This window comes from Haliotis rubra, unplaced genomic scaffold, assembly GCF_003918875.1.
Source record: "Haliotis rubra isolate DU_JTF1 unplaced genomic scaffold, ASM391887v1 Scf1702, whole genome shotgun sequence".
NCBI classification, from domain to species: Eukaryota; Metazoa; Mollusca; class Gastropoda; order Lepetellida; family Haliotidae; genus Haliotis; species Haliotis rubra.
The window spans coordinates 49,537-76,734 of record NW_025765673.1 but is presented as its reverse complement, the minus strand read 5'-3'; the positions used below and the strand labels follow the sequence as shown (position 1 = coordinate 76,734).

The 27,198-nt window shown below is 39.7% G+C and overlaps 2 protein-coding genes across 2 annotated transcripts; both read right to left on the bottom strand.

The window, feature by feature from the left end:
• Positions 1–3,148: 3,148 nt before the first annotated feature.
• Positions 3,149–4,698, bottom strand: LOC124272567. The gene is made up of 2 exons (XM_046707776.1): positions 4,204–4,698; positions 3,149–3,259 (listed from the first exon to the last, which is right to left on the bottom strand). Exons 1-2 carry the CDS (start codon positions 4,423–4,425, stop codon positions 3,149–3,151), a joined length of 333 nt encoding a protein of 110 aa, XP_046563732.1. The 5' UTR covers positions 4,426–4,698.
• A 9,988-nt stretch (positions 4,699–14,686) lies between these two features.
• Positions 14,687–27,034, bottom strand: LOC124272569. Its single transcript, XM_046707779.1, has 2 exons — positions 26,918–27,034; positions 14,687–16,156 (listed from the first exon to the last, which is right to left on the bottom strand). Exons 1-2 carry the CDS (start codon positions 26,989–26,991, stop codon positions 15,232–15,234), a joined length of 999 nt encoding a protein of 332 aa, XP_046563735.1. The 5' UTR covers positions 26,992–27,034; the 3' UTR covers positions 14,687–15,231.
• Positions 27,035–27,198: the final 164 nt, after the last annotated feature.

Sequence of the window (27,198 nt, the reverse complement as noted above, 5' to 3'; positions counted from 1 at the left end):
CACTCAGAAGAATAAGTTAAGAATGAACACATAGCACCCACAACATACTTGTTTCAATTTGAGATTTAAGAAGAAAAACAGCCTTATTACCTCCCTTGTATAAAACTAAATGTGAATAAACAGGCTTCTTCTCTTTACAGGCACCCTTAATTAGACCAATAGTGGTTCCAAAGATGGAGGACAGGTGCGGAGATGTCACATTTCCAAAAGATGACAACTTGCCCGAACTGGATTCAATTGCAACTTTAAAACATCAGAGGAAAGATTTAGAACTTTCAGTTGACTCAGTCCCATAATTTAGAAAAAATACAAGATCTCAAAGCAAGTCTGATTTGTGGTACAAAAGCAAGGAAAGGGCTTAATTACTGCTTCAAACTTTGGTCTGCTCATGACTTCAAGAAAAAACAAATCAATGACACATTTATCAGAAACACCTTTGACAAAGAGAAATTTTCCTCCAATCCAACAACTTATGGGAATTCTAATGAGAAAATAGCTAAACAAATGTACATGAAAAAAACTCAAAATCATCTTCATGACATTGGCTTTGTTGTAAACCCATCTATTCCATTTATAGGAGCCACCCCTGATGCTATAGTGTGTGACACTTCTGTTTCTGGTATTGTGGAAATTAAGTGTCCTTATGCTGTAAGGGACTTGACCATTAATGAAGCCTCCTGTAAGACTGGTTTCTTTTTGAAAAAGAAGGAAAAATATTACAACTTGAAGAGAGGTGATAGGCATTGGTATCAGGTACAGGGCCAACTACTTGTAACTGGGGCACCATTTTGCTTTACTTTGTAACCTACACCAGACAAGACTTTAACATTGAACGGATATATCCAGACAGGAATACCTTCAGGACTCTGCTTGAAACTCTGTCACAAACATATGTCAATCACTTCAAACCATACTTTGCAAGGAAACAAACTTCATAAAAAATTACCCATGGTGTCACTTTGTTGGACAAGAATATCAGATTCCTGCTGCATGGTTGTAGGCTCCTCGATGTTCCATATCCATCTGATTTGGTGAATCAGAAATATCTGTACCATGATTACAACTGAAAAGAAGATGAAGACCAAATTATCTTTATACCTGAACCTCAAATGTATTACAGCCTTTAAATGGTTACCATCTTTGTCTATTTCCTATAACTTCTTGATTACCTATCAGGACTATTTATGCCTGGATTAACTTTTCTAATATATGTGTTTATTGCTATTACAATTCAGCTTTATAAATAACTTTTGGCTTCACTTGTTAAGTGCCCACAGTTGACATCATATGACTGTTGTTCTTTCATATGTACATTGCCATCTGCTTCCTAGTTTTATTCGCTCTCCAGCTGATGAAGGATAAAGAATATATTCTGAAACACTGTGCCCGGGCCAGAGAAATGACAAGTATGAATGGACTAGTTGTATGTGGATATTGGACCATCTGATTCATACATTATCTCTATATTTGAGAAGTCATCTTTTCTGTATGAAATATTGGCAATCTCTGATAGGAGACTAATGGCTGTGTCTGGCCATGCCATGTAAAAAAAACATCTATAAATATGTAAATTAATGTTGTATTTAAACATATTTAAAAGAACCACTGTCGGGATGATCTCAGTGGTTACAGCAACGTCCATGTTGATGTATTAATATTTATGATGGATTGTAATGAATACTTTGGATCCTTCAGAGTTATTGTGTCTTATCACTCAATATTATGGGACCTGGGTGAAACACAGTTTTGTCTGGAGCAATTAGGTTTTATGTCAATATGCACCTGTTGCAGGTGATATCAGTCCCTTCATCATGCTTATATGAACAGAACTTGAGTATGATTGTGATCTTGTGATGCATGTGATACTTCTGTCTTTTCAGAACTACAAAGGATCTAAATGTGTGACATTACCTTTACTAACTTTCTGTGATACTCTCAGAATAAACAAGGATGTGTTTGATTATTATGTTTCAATGTTTTTGTTGTGTTTTGTGAGCAGTAAGTATAAAGGCAACAATGTTTTACCTGTGTGTTTCAAGAAGAACTTTCCTTTTTCTGTCGCCCATAAATGGCAAGCGTGGTTTGGGTCGTGGTCTTACTGTCTTTGGATTTTCATTTTGTTCATGAGGTAATGCAGACGCAGGGTCCGAAATGTCTTGGAGGGTTTTCTATCAACAAAGTGCTGTAAATAAGTCGCATTTATTAGTCGACAGAAACTAATTTAAAAACAACATGGATGTAGTCTGAAATCGTGATGCTCAAAACAGACATCGCCTGTCCTTGACATACCACGCCGTGAAACATTAGTAACTAAATCAGTGAAAATCGGTGTAACTCGGTTATATAACAAATAAAAGCACTGAAAGCCTACCAAGTCAAAGATTTCTAAATTTACATTAACTTCAACATTGGTTAAGGTGTTATTCAATTTTTAGTTTCCATACCTTTTGTACATACCGAAGAAATGTTTTTCCTCGGCTGTGGTCAATGGCATAACCATGTTCAGTTGATACTTGGGGCTTACCACACAAACGCATCCATCGCTGACATTTGTCAAAAATTTCTGGCAGGCTTGGGAAATGGAATAAAGCAGATACCACCAGCAAGTCGTTCCGGGTACCGCGTGTCCGAGTTGCAGGTACCCCAGCTACACCTTTTCACCATGATCAAAACGTTTACTGTAAACGTCGATTTATTTTTGAAAAGTCCGCCAGACCGCTGATGTCAGACAAAATGGTGGTCAGCTGTCAGCTGACGGCAACGCGATGCGGATTGAATAATCTGACGTTTCTCATTGGTCATGTCATTTGTTTGATTGACAGGTGGCGATACGTTAATTGACCCGTATCAGCATGTATGAGTGCCGCCTACTGCAAGCTTGTGATTGAAGGGGCCCCAGGTTGTCCGACTTGCTACACCGACCATGTGAGAGTCTTATGAGCAAGGTGTGTGCAGCTACGCGTGGAATCAATTTCATCCTCATGCACTGCACGTGCACTAACCTACATCTGCACTACCTTTCACAAACCAAATGGGTTTGCTCATTGCCGTGCACCACCTACTACTTGTAAATGTGTTCTCTGTGCCGGGTCCAACTTATCCTTGTTTGCCAGTAAGATTGTCAAAGGTAGGATCTACCAAGTCTTTATTACTTCTTCCGAAAAGCCCACTGCTTTTTTCTACGCTGTTGTTTCTTCTCCATCTGCTTTGGAACAGGATGAAACAGTGATGATCTCTTCTCCTCCTTCATTTTCAGCTCCTGGTAACACAGAATGAAATTTGATTTAATACCTCAAGACAGTTGTAAGTGTAATAAATAACAACTATCATGTACTAATTAATAACCCTTTGCAAAATTAAACTGTAGGTTATATGACAAGTGATCTAAAATGATGTGTTAACGGGATATTTGTAAATTGAAGTAGGTTCAGTGGACTCAAAACCTGACATATTGTGATCAAAAAGATTAGTACTTGATCGACACAGGAAATTTTCACATGGAAGGAGTTTATTAAAACCATACACAGCGATGTCAGTGATGGAGCTGAGGAGAACAAACTTGAAAATATTAATAGTATTTCCGGTTGGGGTAAGCATTTTAAAATCACTGTTTTATATCATTGTCTGTGATTTTGTTATGTGATAACCCCAAAATGGCAATCACATGAATATGTTTTATCTTTGCTAATGTGCACTCCCTCACATGTTTCTCTTGTTGTTTATTTTGCAATATGTATTCAAAATAGACATATAACCCTGGCTTATAAATATTTGGCATCATGGTGAATGGACAGAGGATGTGCAGTCATGGGCAGCAAGACATCATCACTTTGTGTCTGCCACTACACACAGATGTGACTTGAAAAATGCCACTGGTGTTAACATTTTCACTCAGAGCATAATCGTCTCCATGAGGCTGGTCTCCATTCATGGAGCATGTATAATCGTATCCCATTGATCTGATATCACAGGCAGGCATATGTTGACTCGACTGAGGATTATGTTGAATAGACAGGCAAATGGACAACTGTAACTCAAAATTCATTAAGAAGACCACTGACTGAAATCACCACAGAGACAGTCTTGAAGTTATCCTATCAAAATACATGCAGAGGCATTTCCTTCCTTAAAGAATATTAGATAACGTCAACTAAGAAAACTTAAGGCAATAACATATTAAATCAGTGTTGCACTTGTACTTACCTGAACACTTTCAGCGATGAAGACAATGGTACAGTGAATGTGTTCAATGTAGTGCGCATCATGAAGTAGTCCAGCATCTGCATTTCTACTTTTAGCAACTGCATCTTCATAAACTCCCTGCGGCCACAGAGTTTTCTCCATGAGTAAGGGCGCCAGTTTCTCATCTTGGCTGGCAAATCCTGACTGGATATACCGAAATACAATCTTCTTCAAAGCAGACATTAAAGCTTCTTGAAATTTGAAACCAGAGCACTTGACCAATGCACTCAACTGCTTTAAACATTCTTCTGGTAGTTCACTCCTGTATTTTTCTTCGAGGCCATCAAAAATGACATCAGCCACAATATCTTCTGTGAATTCATACACAGAAATGATTTGACATAGTCTAATTCTACTACATAATCCATCCACTTCCTTTACTCTGTTTGGGAACAAGGACTGCCATGTTTGTAGGAATTCACTCAAGTACTGACTTTGTCACTGCCAGATACTGGGGTTCTGTTCAGTAAACTAAATGTCATTTGCAAATAATCTAAAAGTATTTTGCATATTTGATGGACTTTTTTTCTTTCACTTGAAGAATGGAATTCTTCAAATCTTTGTCAACAGGATCATGACCAACAGTCCTTGGAAACACTTTCAAACAATTCATCTGTTTTATGCAATGATTCACCAGCAAAGTTTATCAATGGAAAACTTGATCCAATTTTGATCACTGGCTTGCTCAGTACACACACATCATCAACAACCTGTGTTTCAATTTGGTACATGTCATAGTGTCTTTCTCTGCCATGCCCAAATTTTGTGCTTACCTGTGAGAATTTAAGAGTACTTGTCAAATCTGGCACTGGTATAACCTGTTTGAATTGAGGTGTTGCAGTTGCACTTCAGGTACAACTGCAACCCCAGGTGACGCTTTGAGAAAGCTTACAGATAAGCTATTTGTAGACAAACACAAAGCTGCTGCGTCTGACAGAAAGTCATTCTGGATAGCTTGCAATGCCAACAGTAACTGCATCATAGGAGACTGTTTTGTCATCATTAAACAATCTTGAAGTAAGATGGTTTGATGAATTCTCTTTAATTCTGGCAAATGTTGATTGTAAGTCTTCAGATCATCATGATGATCTTTCAATGTATTCCAAGACTTCATGAACGTGTCAAATTTCTTCTGCAACTCTGCTTTCTTGCTATCTGCATGCAGGAGCTGCTGTTGAGGTGCATGAATGAAATCTTGAACTGTCACAGTCCTGCAGCTCATTCTTGTCAGCTTGTGACTACCAAATCTAATGACACACTTATGCCACTGTACAATTGGGATCAAATGCTGTAGAAGTGATATGTGTTTCAGTCTATCAAACAGCAATGCCATCATGGGAAATTCATGCACTTGCTTCAGAATGTGAAATTCCCTTTGCAAGTTCTCTGTGGTGGGAATTATATGATCTCTCATTAATTTTGGAAGTTTTGCCAATCTGTCTTCATCCCAAGGTATTTCAGCCAAGAGTAATTCATGCCTCGAAGCAGTGCTGTCAGAATGTCTAGCATGGTATTGTTTTGTTTCATCCTGAACAATTTGGAACCGTTTCTCCATGATCTTATCAATACATGTGGTAAATTCCTTCTCGTATGATTCACGTTCATCTCTGCTATGAAACTGAACATTATGTCTAGCAATGAGGGGCATGCAATCCTTGATGATAAAGTTCAACAGTTTTGACAGTTGAGAATCACCAAGTGCAGTCAAACGTTTCAAAGCACACCAGTGCACATGAAGATGATTTTCAATGTAGCTTGAAGGATCAACAGATTCTGGCAAGTGCATTGCTTTTGAAAGTTCTTCCTTAGTTGTAAACTTTAAAGCAAGTGATGCACAATAACAGCCATGTACAAATAACTGGAGGACCCGGAATGAAGCAGGAGACAGACTTCCCACAGATACATATTCACTTTTCAGGCATCCAATATCAACAAATATGTACCCTTGTCTGTCATGACCTGTACTATCCATGGCTGAAATACGACACAAATCACTGTCTTGCAGAGGTTTTTCGCATATGCTGCACTGATGGTCTTCTATGGTCACATCATGGATTGTAACACTTTTACATGAACAGTTAGATCTGGCATACTTTGTCTTCTTTGTGACCAATGGGGCTAATGTATAGCAGTGCAAGTCTCCTTCTTTATAACCACATCCTGGAAGATAGATCTTTTGTAAATCTTTTGGAGCTTGTATACACCTCAGCCAAAATGGACTTTTTTGACTGACTGCTCCATAATTTGAATTAAAGGCAAGGACAGCGCATATCAAGTGCAAAAATGCACATTGACAAATGGTGGTCTTCTGCTGATTTATTTGGATTGGTCTGTAACAACAGAAATGCAAAATCCTCCATTGTACACAAGTTTGTGAACATTTGTCGTTGATTGTCAAACAATCTGACATGACATTCTTTCAAGAATTCTTTCACTTTCTCGTTTCTTTCTGTATCAGTAATTCTTCGTACACTCTGAACAACATAGATTTTCTGAAGAGCAATAGCAAAGACACCATACACAATTTCAGGATTGGATTTTATGCTTTGAAGTATTTTCTTTAGTTGTGTGCTGTCTTTGGGTAATAAATCATATGCGTCATGAATCCGAGTATAGACATCCTGATAGGTCATTTCCATGGGACACAGTTCTAAAGCTAAGAATCTATGTTCATCTTTCATTTGAAATTCACTGACAAACGGCCACTCTGATGAATACTCACTGACAACTTCATCCAATTTCTTTAGGGCTGGGTCCTGAGTAATGACTTTCAAAAGGAAAGTTTGTAGGACTTTGTTCTCATGTTTTAAGTGAATCAGTATCAGATTCATCACAGCTGAAAATCCCATGAACCTTTTGAATGATGTGTACATCCATTGCCATATTTTTGTTCAACTCAGAGGCAAGATGTATCAAAAAGTTTTTCAGGTAGGCCAGTGCAAATAAATGATGTAAGGTTAATCCATCTGATTTAAAGATTTTGTCACACTTTAACACTTTCTCTAGTGTGTCGCTGTCTAAGGGAAAGCTCTGGGGACAAAAGTTTGTTTGCAGAACATCAAGCAGGAGACAAGCTAACTCAGAATCAGGTTCCCCATTGCCTTTGAAAGTATCAATGCAATCCTCCAAACACTGTAATACAGGTGACTCCTCAACTACATTTTCCTCCCCAAGAATATCTGATTCGATTTCAATCAACATAGTCTGAAAGATTGTTGGTCCAATGTAGTCAAGTGAAGACTCAAATATTGATAGATTCTGCAAAGATTCGAATGTCCAATCCAGCAAAGAGTTTTCTGTGTCTGCAGCCAAGCAGTTGCTGATATAAATAGAAAAGAAATGCTGTAGAACACTGCAAGGTACTGATCCTGTTTTTAACAGTTCCTCAGCTAACTCACAAACTATATTAAAGACAGTCCTACTTTCAAGTGTATCAGATTTCAGTGCTTGGCCAAATCTGTGGAGGTAACTCATTGGTAACTTGAATGGAACCAAGACAACATATGTGAAGTCACTGCACATTCTTAGTGATAGGAAGACTTTTGACTGTGACACTTGTCCTGCATGAGATAAAACCAGATTAACCCCATTTATCCATTTTTCTAAATCAAGTCTTGACAAGAGCTTTTCTGTAGGGATCAACTCTTGGCAGGCAAAACTCACTATGGCAGTGTTAACATCTTCACAGTCATCTGCACATGGTTGTTCATCTACATTTGACAGTTTGTCTTTGATCATTTCACTTTCATCTTCATCAGAAGTTGGTTTGTCTTCATTTTGTATTTCATCAGGAGTTGGTGGCTTCAAATAGTCTTCCCTCTGGTAACAGATTTCATCTTCACTTTCTGTTTCAGATTCTAACTCTATGTCCATTACATCCACCACACTGCTTGTGCGCTCAGCATCTAGTTGTTCTTCTGCATCCTCATCTTGGACATACTTGTCCAATGCACCATGTTCCTCTGAGCTACCTGAAGATACTTCTTTCAAACCTTCATTTGCTTGTTTCTGTGAATCAGATAAAGTTGCATTAATAGAGAGGTTACTGCTTTGCAGAAAGTCAGCCATTTCTGTCTCTGTTAGGTCAAGGCACACATCAATTAGTTTGACCTCTGATTCGATGACTGGGCCATACAACCAACATGTGATATGCAAACTGCATACATCATATTCAAATGAATATCGTTTTCTTGTAAATCGTGACAAGATTGACCTCTCTGATGCCTTTTCTCTCTGCTTTTCTGTCATTTGCAGTTTGATTCCTGAGAAGATGACATTACAAAAGTCATGAAAGTAGTCAGTAAACTGGTTTTCAGAGTAAGTATTTTCAAACATGTCCATTGCTGCCTGTCTCACTGTGGGCTGGAATCGCATTGTCAATGTATCCTTGATTTCTTCATTAACTTCATCAACATCAAAGTCTGAATATTCAGTTCTGAAGGCATCCATGAAAGGTTCTTTCAAAGTTTCTATCTGATCAATGAACACTTTGCTGAAGGGGCACCTGAGCGAAAGTACACTGTCCAGAATGACGTAACACTCAGGACCTTCTGGTGGTGGAACTGATTCAGTATCAATCATAGTTTTATCACGTGTGAGGTTTAACCAGACCTCTCTTTTTCTGTCTTTGTCTTCAGTATTGCACCACAAAGTCACAGAATCCCAAGCACTTGCAGCTTCAATTTTGTAAACAAGGGCTGCTAATGGATGTTTTATACATGTTGAAACTTCATGTTCAAGAGCATCATGTAGGGTAAGAAAATTGTAGAGCTTTAGTCTATCACATGCTACATCAAGTTGCCAGCACTGAGATTCATCTGCATATAATTGTTCCTCTAAAGTGGAAGACACCAATTCCTCCAGGAATATCATCAATTTTGAATCACTCACTGTGGCATCAACTACATCCTTAAGACTCTCCAAACTCCTTGGTATGTCATGATAGTCAAGTAGGGTGAATGCCCAAAAGAGATGCTGCTTCAAAAAGGAGGTTATTGGGCGTCTGTCATGAATAAGATGTATCTTCCTTTTATGCAGTAAGTCTTGAAGAGAGATCTCCCTATTGTCAAGGCTATCTATGAATGTCATATTCCATCCACTCAAAAAGTTTACAAAACTAAGAGTGTTTTCAGAGTCATTTCTGTCCATGTGCATAACAATCATGACATGTTTTGCGTCTTTGGGTCTTTTTTTGGATATGAAATCAGCCTGTTCTCGGTCTACAACAGATTTCATCAAGAGAATATTTTCCTGATCTGTACTTGCTGAGCACTGAATAACAAGCCATGTCTTGGAAGGGTCACTCCAAAAACTCCCTATTCTGGTACAAAGTTGCTTTTCAGATTTGAAAGCACCAAGCTTTTCACTTTGAATAACAGCTGTACTCATCTCCACACATGCACTAACATTTGTGTGAAGATTGCTGTGAGTAAAGATTATTTCCTTTAAACAACATTCACTGTCTTCAAGTCTTGCATTCAGAAAAAGTGTGCCAAACCATAGTGAACAGGCAAATGAAAGAACATGTCCTGCAGTTCTTGTACTTCATTAGGGTCTTTCTTTTGAAGTTCACTCAAATTCATTCGCACTACTGATTCTGGAGAACACATTGTCAGCATCATTCTTTTGCACATGTTCATATGATCAGTGGAGTCAGGTTCATTGTTCTGTTTTGAATATACAAAATGAACAAGTGAAGCAACCATGTCTGGGCTGTCTATTGGAATAACATCACACCTTGTAAATGTATGCCCTTGAATACTTGCAATTTCACTGAACCAGTCTTCTAAAACTGAGACTGCCTTCATTTCAGTTTGTGACAGCAATTCAGTCAGTTTCATATACTGTTTTTCAAATCTGTTCAAAAATGGTGGGTCTGATAGATCTAGTTTGTCTTCCTCTACCAACACAATGCATCGGAAGTCATCATGCACATGACACAATGGGTTGCTGTAAGCTCCAAGTGCAATGCGGCAATTCTTCTTTGAGCCTACAATTGTGTAATTCTGGTTGAGCATGTCATACAGACTACCATATATATTCTCCAAATCCTTCAAAACCAGTACCACCCCTTGCTCCATACACAGTATGATCTTGCTCAAAATACGATAATTGTAGTCATCTGTTAAATCCTCTTCAAAATGACTACCAAGGATTGACACAAACTTTCTGTTCTTTTCAGTTAGCAAATCTTCAATTATGCTCAAAGCAGATTCTCCTCTTGTGGACAAAAGTAAATGACGTGCAGATTTATCATTGATGTTTTCAGCTACAAGTTCTAACACTGACGGAATGTCTTCCACCTCAGGGAAGTTGACAGAAAGCAACTTCTCCAAATGCTTTCTGTATACTGTCAGAACAGAGTGGATTTCACTGGACAGTCCCCCAAAGTTACGCAGCAATCCTTTCGTAATGATTTTTAACTGGACACTTGAATCAACAGAGTCATGGTCAGATAAGGCACTGAATTCCTTTGAAACATATTTCACTAGTGAATAGAAGTCTCGAAGACCATAGAAATTCTTAAATGTCTGTTCTCCTGTGTACTGCAAATAAGCATTTGCAATTGCTTGAACAAGATCTTCATTAATTTTTCTGTCACAGTGTTCTGATGGGTGCAGTGATGACAGACTCATTCTCTTCTGATTATCTGATACACTAGACTCACTGATAGAAATCCCTGTAAGATATAGCTCTTCAGCGCCCATGTCAGGTCTTGAGAGATGGATAGCTCTATTCATCTTAGCTGCATCAAGAGCCCAGTTGGAAATACCAACAACAGCAACATTTGGAAGCTCTGTTTCCCCAGGTTCTAACAAACTATGAAGAACTTTTAGGGGATTAAATCTTGACATCTCTGCAAGTCCAATTTCATCCAAAATGACAACAGGTAGAACACTGTTGTCTTTGTCATTCTCTTTGTATTTTTCAGCTTTAGCAAATACCTTGAGGATACCGTCAGAGGTAGATGATTCAGATCCTTGGTATGACACACAGAACAACTGAGGCAAACGCTGGAAATATGGATCTTTTGAGTCTTTCCCCCTCAAGTTACTCTTAATCAGCTGCAGAGACAAAGATTTACTACAACCAGGTTTCCCTACAACAAACACAGGAATGTGATTAAGGATACAGACCAAAATGACAAATACATTTTCCTGGAGAGCTGTGTTTTTAGCAGTACCTTGGGGTAATTCCATTCTATTGAGAATGTCTCGTTGTTCACTTTGGATGATAGTTAAGATGTCATGCTCAGTTGTACTGACAAGATGTTTAGCAAAGATCCTTGCAGTTTGTTGTCTGTAGGTCTGTCTGCTACATGTGTCTGGTAGCCGAGAGTGGTATGAATGTGCTAATGCTAAGACCACAGAGGACCTTTCCATCTGAATACTTGAAGAAAAGCATTTCTCCTTTAATTTTTGCTTCTCTTTCAATGTCTTTTTAAACCAGTCAATCAACTTCCGACATCTACTCACATCACGAAGACTAACACATGATCCTGAGTGTTCCCTGTCACGGATAAAGCTCTGAGACATAACCAACAGTTCAACTACACAATTTTCTAAACTCTGCTGAACACAGCCAGTTATCATGCGCTTTATGTATGCCTTTTCATCGCTGTCACTCAGACTGCCATAATCCCAGACAAAATCCACCATACTTTCTGGAAGAGGATTCACCCTGTACACCAGTCTAGACATTTCATCTGCTTGCACTTTAGTCTCAAGTCCCGCAGTGAAAATACTCTGATCACTTCTTATCTTGTATGGATTACATGCTGCCATGACAACAAGATTGGGAGCAAGCCTCATACCATGGCATGTGTGATGGCAAAGAATTGCATTGATTAAACCAAGGTGGTTGCAAGTGTTGATTTCATCTAGAAACAGCCAAACTACGTCATCCAAGGAGTTCAAAGCTGTTTCATTCACTTCCAAAACACGTCTAATAATCTCATCTTCTACAATCCCGGCATGTATGTTCTGTATCTTTAGATCTACTCCACAGATCACAGACAAATATCGGATCAAACTTGTTTTTCCACACCCAGTTTCCCCCATGATGATGACAGGAACATGAGCCCTCGTTCATAGTATGATTAGTATCATTTTCAATAGATTGTCAGGTGTCAGAGCATAAGACGAACTCATGTGATTCTTAACCTTATCAGATGTTGCTCCAGGTTTGAATCTGGCAATTCGTTGCAACATATCTTGAAGTTCTGTTTGACTTAGTTTTGAGAACTCAGGCATGGCAGCTTTCACTTGTGTTTCAAAGAGTGTTTTCACATGTACAGGTACCAAATTTTTGTTCCTGTAAAGAGCAGAAAGTGTTTGAATGTCTTGATTGTGAAATGCAATCAGTAAATGATTACTTTCCTCCCACTGTATCATGGCTTCTACACGTTTTGTCATTGCTGAAGCTGAAGCAGAAGTAGCTACTAGATTTTCCACACTCTGATTGATATCAGCAGATTGACTCATTGTTAGAACACTGGCTGTCTGATCTTCCCGACATGCATGAACAGATCTTGTAGCAAATTCCCTTGACACATCAAGGAGAGCCCTGAACAACTGACTCTTAACATCTTTTAAATGTGCATCTCCACCAAGCATTCCAGATATGTTTGTTGTCCTGAAGAAGTAACTGCATGAAAACTTTTTCAATTGATCCGACAACACATTTAAAAATGTTCTCACGAGAGTGAAGGACATATCTGTTCCACTTGAAAAATACTTCTTGAGCATTTCTGTACACTTTTCCTGTGGCAAGGGCCTGCATGCAGCTTCACCGGTAAAGTACAAGTCAGTGGTGTCCAGTTTTCCACAGTCATACGCTTGCAAGTAGTGACAGACAACTTGCAAAGGGCTGCATGTTTCATTGCTTACACAAAAATTAGCATAATTTCGCCATTTGAGCACTTCTCTTCTGAAACACAAAACTGTATTTAATGAGTTTCTAAGACTGTTACTGATAGTGTTTGCTACCTCAATACAAATTGTTTTTGTTGTGAGTTTCACTAGATCAGATCCATGGGAAACAAAACCTAGCACTATCAACTGAGTGAGAAGCAGATCCACGTCCTTGGGTTTAGAAAGCATTCCAATATCAATGTGAAGCAGATCTGATGATGTCAAATCAAGGTCGGACATCTTTTTCACAAGTTCTTTTGGGGTCATTTCTCCACTAACATGCAATGAGCAGACTCTCTTTTGTTTTGACCATGCCAGTTGCTGGATATATTCTGATTTTCCTTGACCTGGGACATCTGATAAGACAGTGACAACATCTGGCCATAATGTTTGAAGACATTCTTCCATTGCTGATTGTGACATTGGCTGCACTTGATGAACATTTTCTCCAAAATGATCTAAAAAGGGGTGATGAGCATTTCCTCTACATATTATTGCCAGCAGGTAAGACTCTTCCTCCATTGTTTCAAGTATATCAACGAGCCTAAATTGAAGTTCACTTGACAGATTTTCAACACAGACAATGGAGAAGAGCTGATTTGGTTTCTTTTCCCTTTTTGCACCTAGACACCTTCGTATGAGAAGTTCAATGTCTTCCCAAAGTGTATCCTCTTGACAGAAAAGTACTTGGCTTGACATTGGTAAACATCTAGTTGTGTTTTTGTACAAAGCTAACAGAGTTGGTACAGCAAGGTCACTATCATCATTCAAACCCACTAGAAATAATTCACCTTCCTGAACTGCGTCAGCGACCCTTCCAGATTTAGTATCGGGAAATTGAGTCAACATTGTTGTTTTACCTTGAAACAAGATCTCTAACGTTTTTCCAACACTTTTCAGTCCAAAGGCATCATGTCCTATATCCTCCTGAACGTGGGAATATATGTCATTTCCTCCTGATAAATGTTTTAAGTCATAACCAGTAAAGGACAAAAGATCAGATATTTCTGTATCCACTTTACTGTGTATTGCTTTTAAGTGATTTTCAATTTGACGCAATTGTTCAGGATAAAAAAAGTTGAGCCAATAATATTGGTTTCTACTATCTCTTAATGCACTTTGCCAATTCACTAGTGTATTGCCATATTCAGTGGCACATTGCTGCAGATCTATTATGTTCAATGACACTGTGTATTTATCAGGATACCCTGGATGACCAGACTGACAGAGTTCAGTCAAAATTGAAACAATATTCATGGCATCATCAACAGACTGCTTAAATACTTCAAAATCTTCTTTGATCTTGTCCTGTTTTTTGGCTTTGCCTTTCTCTTTCACATCTGTATTCATTAACATAACTCTGCTTCTCAAGTCACTAATGTCAGAGTGTGTATGAGTCCTTGTTGTGTTGTGACTCCTATACTTCAGATTTAAATCACATCCAGACTGGGATAATGTAAATACATACTTTGATCCTTGCTGGACAGCTTTCTTGACAATTTCTTTTGTAACTTCACCCCTGTTAGCAACATTATGAAAAAGAGCCTTTAGGCTGTGAAGGTGGGTGTTACACTCAGAAATCTTTTGATCCAGGTTGGTTATTTTTGAATCAGTCAGTGACTTCTGCAGCATTGTCAACACATGTTTCACTTCTGAATGGGGAGTTTCCCTAAGTATTGGGCTGAGAAATCTTTTCACATTTATCAGAGCAGACACAGTTGATTCTTGCACAGACTGTTCTGAGTGCTCCTCCACAGCATCAATTAGGTTACGCAGATCTTCCAAAGCTGTCTCTCGAAGAAAGTCTACAAGTAATGATGATTTTGAAAGTTCCTCCAAAATATTTGAAAGTTCACCTTGAAGTATCTCACTTAACTGACTCAATATGATTCCAGTCTCAAACAGCTGTCTCAGTGTTAGGTCATCCACATTTTTTTCTTCAAGAGCTGTAAATGCTTGTACAGATTCTGCAAATGTTTCCTCCATTTCCTGTAAGTGAAGTATTTTCAACACCTTCCTCAATATTTCAACTCTAGCAGAATACTCAAAGTATTTGTCATACATCTCAACTGCTTTCTTAACCCAAACTTGTAACTTCCCCGTCAAAATGACATTCTGCTACTGACTGTTCAGAGAGACTGTCATCAACATCAAGCAGGGGTCGCATGTAACCTATTCTTTGATCAGAGCCATCAAAAAGGGGCTTCCAAATATTTTCATATTCTATTACACATTCAGAAGCAAGCAATCCCATCACCTTCATAGTTACATAAGGGTTATCATCTTCAATTCTGTCTTCTCCAAACAGCTGGCAAATGTCGTCTTCTGGACTAGAAGGCATAACTGTTTCTAATATACCAGGACTTGATAACCACTGGTTTATCACAGCTTCTGAGATTTTCCAATAACTTTGTGACTTTGAAACATTGGAAATAAGCTCACTAGACCTCAGGATATCACAGAAAGGGCCCCAAAATAAATGATCAAGAAGAGCTGATACAACTACTGTTCCCGCCTGTACTTCTTTGTGCATTTCATGAAACATTCTAAATGCAATTTCTAAATCAGGCCATTTTCCCCCAAAGAGAGTTTTAAGCTTGTTCAAAATATTAGAAATGAATTCTTCATCACTTTCTGCCCTTTTCTTAGCTTCAGGCAACAGTGACAGTGCTTTATCCAAATCTTCTTTCTTGTAGACTGTACCAGAAACTAAAAGCATTTTGGTACACTTAGAATAACCATCTTTCACTGCTGCATGTAATTTCTTTGAAAATAGGAGGGACAATGTGTTAGTACACAACTTTTGTGCCATCTGGACAGAAGCCCAACGACCTTTTCTAAGGACAACATTTCTCTTCAAGAATTCATATTGCTCTGCCTTTTCCAGAAGGTTTGTCCAGAACTCAGCATTTTTCAACATCAGAAGAAAACTGGTTTCATCACTCTCTGTTTCCTGTAAGCCACACTGTTCAATGCATTTCACCAGCATCTTTTCATACAATCTGAAAATATATGCAAAATAGAAAGTTTTAACTATAAATTGTATATTTATAATAATTATCTTATCTCACATCTTGTACTCTCTCTCTCTCATGATTGACAGCTGAGTTGAAACAAACTGCAAACGAAGTGCCTAGCCTCTCTGGTACCATTTGCCTAATCACATCCCTACTGCTCCACTTATTGGACAGCTTGGTAGTCTCCTGAGAAGCATGCAACATGCCCTCTGGTTGATAATGTGACTCCATTGTCTAGTCCTTCTCTTCTCGGAGCCAATGACGTAATCTTTGTAGTGGGGTAGGTCAGGTGGGCATCCATTATGTGAGACAGGATAAGAATTATAAATATACAAGTTATTGTTAAAATTTCACACATCTTGTACTTATCCCATGGTTGGACTGTTGGCCTGTGTCTATAGATGATACAACCATAGAGACGTAATGGCGATGCACAAGGAGGCCTGTTATAAGCATAATCTGTGATTGACTGCTTAACACCTATACTTGTGATGGGTTGCTTCCTTCAAAACCCCTTGGCTTACTCAGAACAAAAACTCCCAGGGAGTTGGCGCTCCTGAGTAAATGTGGTTTTCTGCCATACATTTGTCCGAAGACAAATGCGGAACTCAGCAAGTGACTCACCTCACCCTGATTTCCAGAAAATCTCAGTGAAATATAGTCTTATGACCCTAATCTGGCCAGATCTTGCTTCAAAACCATCCCCAGATAACTCAACCAGAAGGGTGAAACACAAGATGGCCTGGTTAGCTCGACTGTTTTAACGTTCAGATCTGAATAACATCGAATGACCCTCGTTCCTTTGCTTAAGCTTAGTCAAGGATGTGAACGGCAACTTAGGAGCGGAATGCATCTAAATCCACTGGAATTTGGAATTCATACTTCACTGACTAACTGCTCGGAGAGTCGAGGACAGTAAGCATAAGTGTTGATCGCCTCTGCAACATAGTACAAGACAGGCCTGTCAGTCTATGATGAAATCGCTCAACGGTGACTGTACTGCAATGCCCTGGCATGAAGTCAGGTGAGGTAAATCTATGCCCAAGGTAAGTAGAACGAAGATGAAGTGGAATTTCATACATCTTTATTCCCTATGTGCAAGGAATCATTGATTAGGCGAACTGAGGAAATTCCTATGTGCGTTGTCAGGCCTATGACAGCTGCTGCACCTGTATCAAGGGACCAAACTGATGAAGCCACTAAACATCAGTCACTGATAGGTCGCGTAGATAGTGGGAAGCAAAGACCGTTTCTGATCCAAAAGCACCCCCGCCATGATTGATGCCAATAAGCAGTTGCTGTGAAGAGCCATCGTCGACGCTAAGGCCCAAGTCTTATGAGGGTTTGATGCAGCAGGAGAGGGAAGACTGGTGTGGGTATAGGCTTGCAAGATCATCAATATCATCCATGATAATGCCAAGGTAGTTCGGGAGACTTAAGCTGATGAGGCTGTAGGGAGTGGGATAAATAGGCGCTTGCACAACCTGCAATGATCCTGTGAGGCAGCTATGTAGATCTTTGAAGCTCGAACTGGGAAGAGCAAGAGATCTTCTTTGGATTAAAACACTTACTTATTTTTATCTTTTTCATCGAAAAATACCCCCCCAAAAAACAGTATGCTGAGCAGAGATTATTTTTATATTCTCTTGTTTTTGAGTTGTATTATTTACTTAAATAATGTTTTTATAATTAAAAGTATTCATCAAACTTGAACCTTTATGTTATTCTTTGCCTCAATATTAATAACACCTTTGGATAAAACAACGAATCCACGCAATTCCCATATTTTTATCTTTTATTGTAGACAATTATCGATTACAAAGAAAAATACTTAAAATATGCATAAAAAATATAGATCCACCCGAGGGTGGGTGATTCGAAGATGTGTGGGTGTATTTTCCACTCGGTCGGGGACAGCTGATCTCACCTTGAGAGAGTGTTGGCGATGACATTCCTAACAGTTGTTATGTGTCTGGCTCTGGCTGAGATGCCCAGTGAATCTATTAGTTTGAAGAAGCAGATCGCCCATTTAAGGAGGTGCGATGAACCTGTTGAGCCAAGATGACTGACGTACCAAACTGCCATCAAACTGTCTCACTGTATGAGAAGACTGGTCGACTGAAGCTCCCGTGCCCAATGATCTATGGCTAGTATGACTGCCTCCAGTATGTTTATGTGAAGAGACGATGAAGGTAAACGGATCGGCGCATGGGGATTGTTGATCAGCAGAAACGGTCTTAGAAATCTCTGGATGGGTCGAAGCTGAAGATGTCCTCTGGTCCTCATGGCTTGGGCTGACGTCAGCAAGCAGAGAAGTTCCTGCCACTGTCGTAGAGATCTGTCTTGAGTCAGAGCTAGAGGTATGAAGCGTTGAATCTTGACCCATCTTTCCTGGTGAACAAACATCTTCCCCAGGCGGCGTGTGTCGAATACAGCCCAGATGAACTGAAGCTGTTGGGTGGGAATCAGTTCTGACTTCTTGAGATTGACGATCCAACCTAGCTGGTAAAGCAGTTTGGTGGCAAACTGTAGATTGAAACACGATCTGTCGATCTGGCTTGGCTTGAATACAATCATTGATGTAAGCCTCGAACGCGATGCCTCATTGATGTAAAAACAGTGATCGGCTTTGTGAGACAGGTAAATAGCCAGGGAGCCGTAGAAATGCCAAAACGGGAGGACCTTCCATTGGCAGTGAATGCCCTGGAAGATGAATCACAGGTAATTGCAATGGTCTTAAAAATCATGTAGTCATGTCGTTCAAGATTGTTCATAGAAGGTTCATGGAGATTATTCTGAAGTGTGGAGGCGGCTGAAGGTAGTTGACATTGAAGACCTTCAAGCTGAAGATTAGTCAAAGCAGAGCTCTAGATACGTTTTTTGCAATCTGGGTATTTTACCCATGGTGTCTGCTATAAATGGGTACTACTGATCTTCAGTGGGTACTCAAATTTTCCAATACCCACCCTTTTTATATATGTGGGTAGGTATTTTCCATGTCAGTAATGTTTGATATGTTAAAAAAGAGAACTATAGCCAATTGTTTGTACTTTAGACATTAACCTGATCATCGTTTAAAGAGAAATAACAAAATGTCAAGTTTTTAAGTTACTTTGTTATTAGACTTGTAGTGTCTTGGCGTACTATCACTAGCCCACACACTTGAAAGGGACATATTTTTCTTGCCGACTGACAATAAGTACAGCATAATCTCATTTCTTCAGACTGGTTATTGAAAGTTAACCATGGAAACTTAATTTTCCATGCATCCTGATTTTTTTTTGTTTTAAAGGCTATTGCCGTCATGTTTTTTCACAATTGCGTGAATGACAGCAGTAAGCAAATCTGTCAATATTCTATCGATAGCAGCCTCTAATTCTTTTGCAATGACAGAATTTTCAAAAGATAAATTTAAAACAGTGACAATTGCCGAAATCCTACTTTGAGATGATATATTAGAAGACGAAAGCACACGCGATTTCCGTTAGGCCATCTCTGTTGATAAACAATCCACTCGTAACATTTAACAGTTAGCTACTTTCTGTTACGCATTTGTTTTTTTACCGGTAAGCCAGGGTACGCAAGTCAACAACTAACTAAGCGTTTCTGTAATTTCCTTTGCCTATTTGAGACGCTACAGATATTTTTCAGTGCGTATTTTGGAAATTTCTATGCATATTTTACGTAGATATGTAGCTTATCTAGACTTCTGTCAAAGCTTGTCAGAATCCTTCTTCGGGACGAGAAAGATCAACAAATAGAAACCGGGAGTGTCAGGCGAAAGTCTGAGAGGCTCAACTTCTCCAACAACATAACTGGTGGTTTGTAGAGCTGGTATCTGCGCTGCTGGGTAGATTCGTTGAACCAGATGGATGGTCAGGAACGGAGATCATATAATCAGCAGCTTGTAGCCCTGGCTGAGGGTAGAAGAGTCCAATTTCGAGCAAATAGTCCAAGTCTTCCGCCTACTGGGGTGTCTAGGAATGGGACGTATGGGGGCGGAAGTTCCCAGTCGGGCGAACGTTTGTGATATTTAATGCCTCTCAGCACTAGCTCTACAAGCTGCATCCAAGTTGCGGCTTCCTCTGGTGGTGGTGGATCTGGGCTGTCTCCTCTCCCTGCCACAAAAAAATGTTACACGCACGAAAGGAGTCACTCAGATTGGGGTTTCGAAGGCATGTACTGCACTGGGCGTCTATGCTTCATCGACTCCTGTAGTTGTGACTTTTGAAGCTTGAGTAGCTCAATGAAGACCTGAAACTGGGTCCCTCAATCCACTTTCATAGAGATGTCATGGATAACACTGTTGAAGAGATAGGGAGGTGACCAGGGTTTGTGGAACAATTCAACTCTATACCCTTCGTCCCAGGCGGTATGGCTTAGTGGACCCCATCATATGATCGCCAGCATGTATCAGAGGAAATGAGTGATTTGATCCAACATGGTTTGAAAATGTTCGTGAACCATAGCCATGGCCCCCCTTATTTGCTCCTGTTTCTGGGTGGTGCCACAACTGCCTCTGTTGCTGACAGGATCATGCTGATGGAAGGTAAGGAACAGCGAATACCAGTGCCCAAATGTACTAGCTCCAGATCATCAGTTAAAAAGGGAGTTTTGTTTCGTTTTGGGCACGGCGAAAACATGTCTTCTTCCAGGAGAGTAAGTGAGTGAGTGAGGGAGTATGGTTTTACGCCACTTCGAGCAATATTCCACTAATATCATGATTGGGACACCAGAAATTGGCTTCACACGTTGTACCCATGTGGGGAATGTGGAGTCTTCAGCGTGACGAGTGGACGCATTAACGACCAGGCTACCCCACCGCACATTCATCCAGGATAGGGAATTGGTGAAGCCATGCACTTGAGTGTTGTTCAGGGAATATTTCAGAGCAGAGAAGCCATCCTGAACTCTCTTGAAGTTCTTAAATACCGCATCTAGGAAGGCTGCCATCTTTGTGAAATAAGGGTGAGAAGGTAAGGTCACGGTTGACAAGTCCCACTCCTTCGTATAGAATGTCGATATCAAGTCATCAGAAGACTCACTCCTGGTCAGTTTAAGGTTGTCAATCATCCAGGCCATCATAATAGATAAGTCAACGAAGTCGATAATCACCATCCTCTGAGTATGAAGAGGACAGTGAGGCAGTTTGATGATGAATCCTGGGAGATGTAACTGGAGAGTTTGGACATACGGCTTGAGGCCGAATGTCAGAGGTCTATCACGCTCACCGATCCGGTTGTGATTCATATTGTTGTACCTCCCTCCATACAGCAGACATGGCTCAAACAAACATGTCGAAATTCATCGGTGGTTGTGGTTGAGTGTCCAGGAAAGGATCCCAAGACACAGGCAGAGTTTGGCGTGACGAAGTGGTAGGATGAGACGCTGGCACTCTATCTCAAGGAGCGTTAATATGCAACACTGAATCAGACTGGATTGCCAAACTGGAACAGATCGCTGAACCTGCGTAGTCAATCGAACCTGGGTAGACCGTCTGTGGGAATTCGCGGAACCGGATGAGATGGCTGCATCATGGTAGTTTATAGATCCATAGGTGATGGCAGAATCGGGGTAGTTCGCCGCAGCAGGGTAGCTCGTCAAACCGGAAAAAATCGTTGAACCAAGGTGACTCGTTTGTACGGAGACAATTGCTGAACCAGGGTAGATCATCGCACTAGAGGATATCGTCGAACCAGAGGTGATTGCCGGACCAAGGTAGATTGCCAAACCAGAGGCATTCACGAAACCAGGGTAGTTCACTGACCCAACAGGGACTGCTGCACCAGGGTAGATCACAGAACTGATAAGGTTCTCCACACCTAAATGTTGAATTGGAAGAATCAACAGAGGCGCTGAATTGGTCGCATTCTTCGGACGAAGGTCTGTGAACAGAGGTCGCCGACGAATGATCCAAATCTCTTGAAACAGACGGGGAAGAAAGTGTGGCTGTAACCGACAGAGAGGGCTGGTCTGGAGCGTTCGTTGAAGAAGGGATTGTCGCATCAGATCGGTTCATCAAGGAATTTCGTTGATTGGCGAATGCTGAACAACCACAATTCTCGAGGGACCCGTGGAACTGTGGGAAAATGTCTTTCTACACTGTTGACAAAATTTCATTTTCTTTGATGAAGAATCTTCTTTTCCCATGTTGAAATTGGGGATTCAAAGTGAATAACTTCTATTACAGCATGTCTGCTCAGCAGTGCGACAAGAAAGAGTGAGTGAGTGAGTGAGTGAGTTGGGTTTTACACTGCTTTTAGCAATATTCCAGCAATATCACGTCGGGGAACACCAGGAATGGGCTTCACACATTGTACCCATGTGGGGAATCGAACCCAGGTCTTCGGCGTGACAAGCGAACGCTTTAACCACTAGGTTACCCCATCGCCCCGCGACAAGAAAGAGAATGACTAGATCAAGGACTCAGATAATCAACCAGAGGGCATGCTGCATGCTTCTCAGGAGACTACCAAGCTGTCCAATAAGAGGAGTAGTAGGTGTGTGTTCGGGCGAATGGTACCAGAGAGGTTAGGCACTTCGTTTGCAGTTTGTTTCCACTCAGCTGTCGATCATGAGAGAGAGAGTACAATACGTGAGATAGGATAAGTTTTAAAAATCTAAAACAATATAATACTCTAAGCAAAAAAAGAAACTTTATATGAGTTACTTTATATCCCAAACGAACCCATATAGAATAAAACGTGTTACTATTGAATAAATCTGGCTTATGGACATAGTCAGTGGACACTAAAAAGGAGAAGGATCAGTAAATGATGAAATTATATTGAAACTTCACAACAATATATACTCAGCAGCAAAAAACAGTCGGTACGAATTCAAAATTAGATAGGCACTGTAATCAAATCATTGCAGAAATTGACATAATAAACGGATCAAAAAATGTTTTTGTGTATAATATCTTGACACATCAATGAATAACTCAGCACAATTTCAAGACATTACGTGAACGTTTGCAGTCCATTCAGACTCTTGACTTCAGAATCTTGTGTGACCACCACGAGCGGCAATAACTGCAGCACAGCGTCTATGCATGGAGTGCACCAATAGATTGATGAAGGCCAGTGGCACTTGGAACCACACTCTGAGAAAAGCCTGGCGCAATAAATCGGCTGTGTTCGGCCTTGGTATGACATTATTCAGTCTCATCTGAATTTCATCCCAAAGACGTTCAATTGGGTTTAAATCAGGACTAAGGGCTGGCCACTGCATAATGTTGACACTGTTCTGCTGTAGGAAGTCCCGGGTAGCTCTGGCAGCATGGGCGCGGGCGTTATCATGCTGGAAAATGTTGTTCTGGTGGCGTCACGAAATGTGGTGCAGACATGGGGTCTGAGAACTTGGTCGATGAAGCGCACCGCTGTGATGCCGCCTCCTCTCACTGGACCAAGGTTCTGGAATACCACAGGACCCACTCTCTGGTTCAGGCCTATTCCACCCCATACCATGATGCTTACACCTCCCTAAGAGTCTCTTTCCATAACACATTGGTCTGAGTAACGCTGGCCACGTCGTCGTCATAATCTTGTTCTGCCATCTGCAGTTGATACGCAGTATCGACTCTCATCTGTGAACAGAACAGTTCAACATTGCCTGTATCGCCAGTTTTGGTGTTGTAAAGGCAAAACCCGTAAAGCTCACCATTTCACGAGGGGCGCAGGATAGGTCCACGGTAATGTCTACGGCAATGGTTCCCGCTGTTAAGACATCGGCGTACTGTATCAGTACTGATTGGTCTTCCGCGTGTTCCCACTGTCTGGCATGCTGTTTTGGATGCCTGCATGAAGGAATTCTGTACATACTGTCGGACAACATGGCGGTCTTGTCGTTGTCGCAGCATCCTGCTGACGTGATGTGAATGTTTCAACCAGGTTTGGCGGTGCATTTTATAGGGCAGGTCCTTGTGAACAGCACATGCAGCATGAGTTCTCCAAGGTCAGGTTGTGTTTTTGAGACCATTTCCTGGATTCAATTCTGAGTTTGGGAAGGAATGTCTTTGCTCAGATAAAGTTGGAGATGTTGTCAAAAATATACAATCAAAACATTAAATGAGTTTACAGTTATACGTTTATGCGAAGGAAAATTCTAAACAGTTTCTTTTGCTGCTTAGTTTACATGGGCAAACGACAATATCACCGTACATCAAAAACCTATTATTTATAAACATTACTTGAAGGGAAATGTTAAATTCATCAATGATCTCTTGAAACAAGATAGTCCCGACCTATGAGGAATTATTTGGTTATGGTTAAATAATTGCGGTGACAAAAGGTTTAAGAATCCCCTTTGAACCAGCAAATAACACAGACAAGTCTAAAAAATTCAATAATATATTGAACAAACAATGAGCAAGCTACAATGAATCACCATACAGATTTCTAGTACAATGCAGTTGAGTCACATATCTAAAGTAATGGGTCACAAATATTAACTCACCAGAGTCTTGGTATTTACACTGAGAGCAGATATTCTAATTGAATGTAGTTTACAAAGAGAGCGGTCAGGCACGCATGGTCAGACTTGCAATGTGGACGATGGCAGACAGAGAAGCACACAACTCCAGTGATATAAGTCCATGTGTTACTCTGTGTGTGTGTGTACAATAACCAGCCTTTATATATACTGTATCATTATTCTCTCAGAACTTCCGTGATATCGCTGGGAGACTCCGATAGCCGGAAGTCAACAAGATAAACAAACCAGTCAAGGGAGGCAACTCTGAATCGCTATCAAAAGGGCGTACCGCTAAAAATATTATTGCCACTGAACATACATGATGCGAAATGTGACCCATAATAACTATCACCTAATGAATGATTTTACTAATTACAAAACACACTCTCGTAACAATTTCTTTGTACAATATTAAGACAATTTTTTTAGAAAATAGGGGTATCATCAACTCCATCAAATCATGTCTACTTTCAAAAAAACTGTGTAAAGCAGAGGAGCCATTTATTCCTTATAATATACATATTCTTTACAAAGAACGTTAAATTGCCAGATTTTCTACTCTGTCTTGCAAAGGAAACATACATTATAAGAAAAGCTAAACAGCCAACTTAAATGGGAAAGGGATATCAAAGTAGATGTATCAGAACAACTCTGGAAAGTTTTTAACTTTGTACCTTTTAGAATAACTTGTAATACACAAATCAGATTGCTACAATATAAAATTGTCCATAGAATCATTACAACCAACAAGGATTTATTTAACTATAAACTGACACAATCCGCTTCTTGTACATTCTGTAATGTTACAATCGAATCAAATATTCACATGTTTTGTGAGTGTGTACATGTGAAAATGTTGTGACAACAACTAAAAGCCTGGATTGAACAAGATACACCCAACAAGATTCATTCTGGATGCAAACATATGATCTTTGGATATAAAGAAAAACAAAATGACGTATTAAACCTTATTATCATTGCAACAAAATACTATATATGCAAAGAGATGTTCTAATTCACACCTGCAGTTTGTTGGATTAAAAAATTACCAACATACCCTGTATGAAATTGACAAATTTACTGCCTTTTTACACTGTAACTACTGTAAATTCTTCATCTTTTGGTCATCTTGCTAAAACCTCTTCACTAAAATTACAATAATGTGTTCTTCTGGCCTTGTATCACCCTATGGATTATCTACCACCCGTGTCTATATTTTGTGTATTTACATGTACCACAAATGCAACAATTATATAACATTTATGCACCCATCATAAAGAAATAAAGTGACTAAAAAATATACATATAAAAAATAGGATACACTTTCCTTCACAGTCAAAAGTAGCATATGGACCCCTCTTGCATTCACAACAACAAGGCAACATTGTCTCATTTAAAAAACAAAACATTGTTATCCTAGTCATTGTTTCATATGCTATGACTATTTTTACTTGTAAATTGTAAATCATCTCCACACACATTACCTCCCAATTTTAAAAACTGTGACTTAGTTTAAAAAATACCAATTACATAGAACATGAAATTTTACTGCAATCATCTGAAGAAGAAAAAAGTAAATGAAACATACAACTTTATGGATGGCAACTTCTGGTTTATTGCGTTAAGCGACGTTTTGATGTAGATCCTTACATCGTTATCAAGCTATTACTTTTAGCTTGATAACAATGTATCCCGGGCTGTTAAAGAGGGGATAACTGTGTCTTCAAATACAGAAGTCCATCAGTGGGTCCACAACACTTTTATTCGTGATTCAATTTGTATAACTACATGATGTTACAACAATGACTAGGCGGCATGTCGGAGGAGATGGTTAGCCAACCTGCCTAGTCGCTGTCTCAGGGTCAAGTCCCGACCAACACAAAGCATTCTCAATTTATCCCTAAGGGTCTGATCAGACTGTCACGTGTCACATTTGTGACAGATGTCCAGTCAGCCTGCAGTATCCCGCACCTCATGCACAATGCCATGCTTCAGTGGCCAACCAGCCTTTGTCTAACTTTGATTATAGGCAGCTAAGGACTCTATGGTGGTGGCCATGATGACAATGGTCAAGCTGTGTTGATTTCATTTCCATTGACAGCATGGCCATTACTTAGAGAGATATTCAATTTGCATAACTCAAGGAATATCATAAATATCCCAGATAAACACTGTTCAAACGTGCTCTACCGATCACAAACCAATTGTTACAACACATAATTTTCTATTGATATTTCTTCTTAAAATAGCTACTGGTTAACTAATACTTACTTTGAATAGTTTCTGCTTTGTGAATATCCAATCCAGGATGAAGTTCCAGCTTTAGATAGAATTATACCTATCATATCTGCCTGTTTTCCTTCTAACAGATAAGTCTGTAAATGTTCAGCAAAACTTCCTGACAGTGTGAATCTTCTACAAAATCAGTTTCAAGTAACTTGTCAACTAAGCTTTGCACATTTATTGTCTTCAAGAACATAAATGCTCTCTCTTCAAACGCTGGACAAGCATACAATTGCATGAAACACAATCTGCGCGAGACAAAGCCCAGC

What these genes read in the sequence shown, in the direction of transcription:
- LOC124272567 (XM_046707776.1), bottom strand. Translation starts at nt 4,425, where the DNA reads ATGTCTGCTTTGAAGAAGATTGTATTTCGGTATATCCAGTCAGGATTT. An exon ending in TCATCGCTGAAAGTGTTCAG is followed by an intron (nt 3,260 to 4,203) that starts GTAAGTACAAGT and finishes CTGTGTTACCAG; the next exon opens with GAGCTGAAAATGAAGGAGGA.
- LOC124272569 (XM_046707779.1), bottom strand. Translation starts at nt 26,991, where the DNA reads ATGATAGGTATAATTCTATCTAAAGCTGGAACTTCATCCTGGATTGGA. An exon ending in CAAAGCAGAAACTATTCAAA is followed by an intron (nt 16,157 to 26,917) that starts GTAAGTATTAGT and finishes ATATATTTTCAG; the next exon opens with ATTGTATGAAAAGATGCTGG.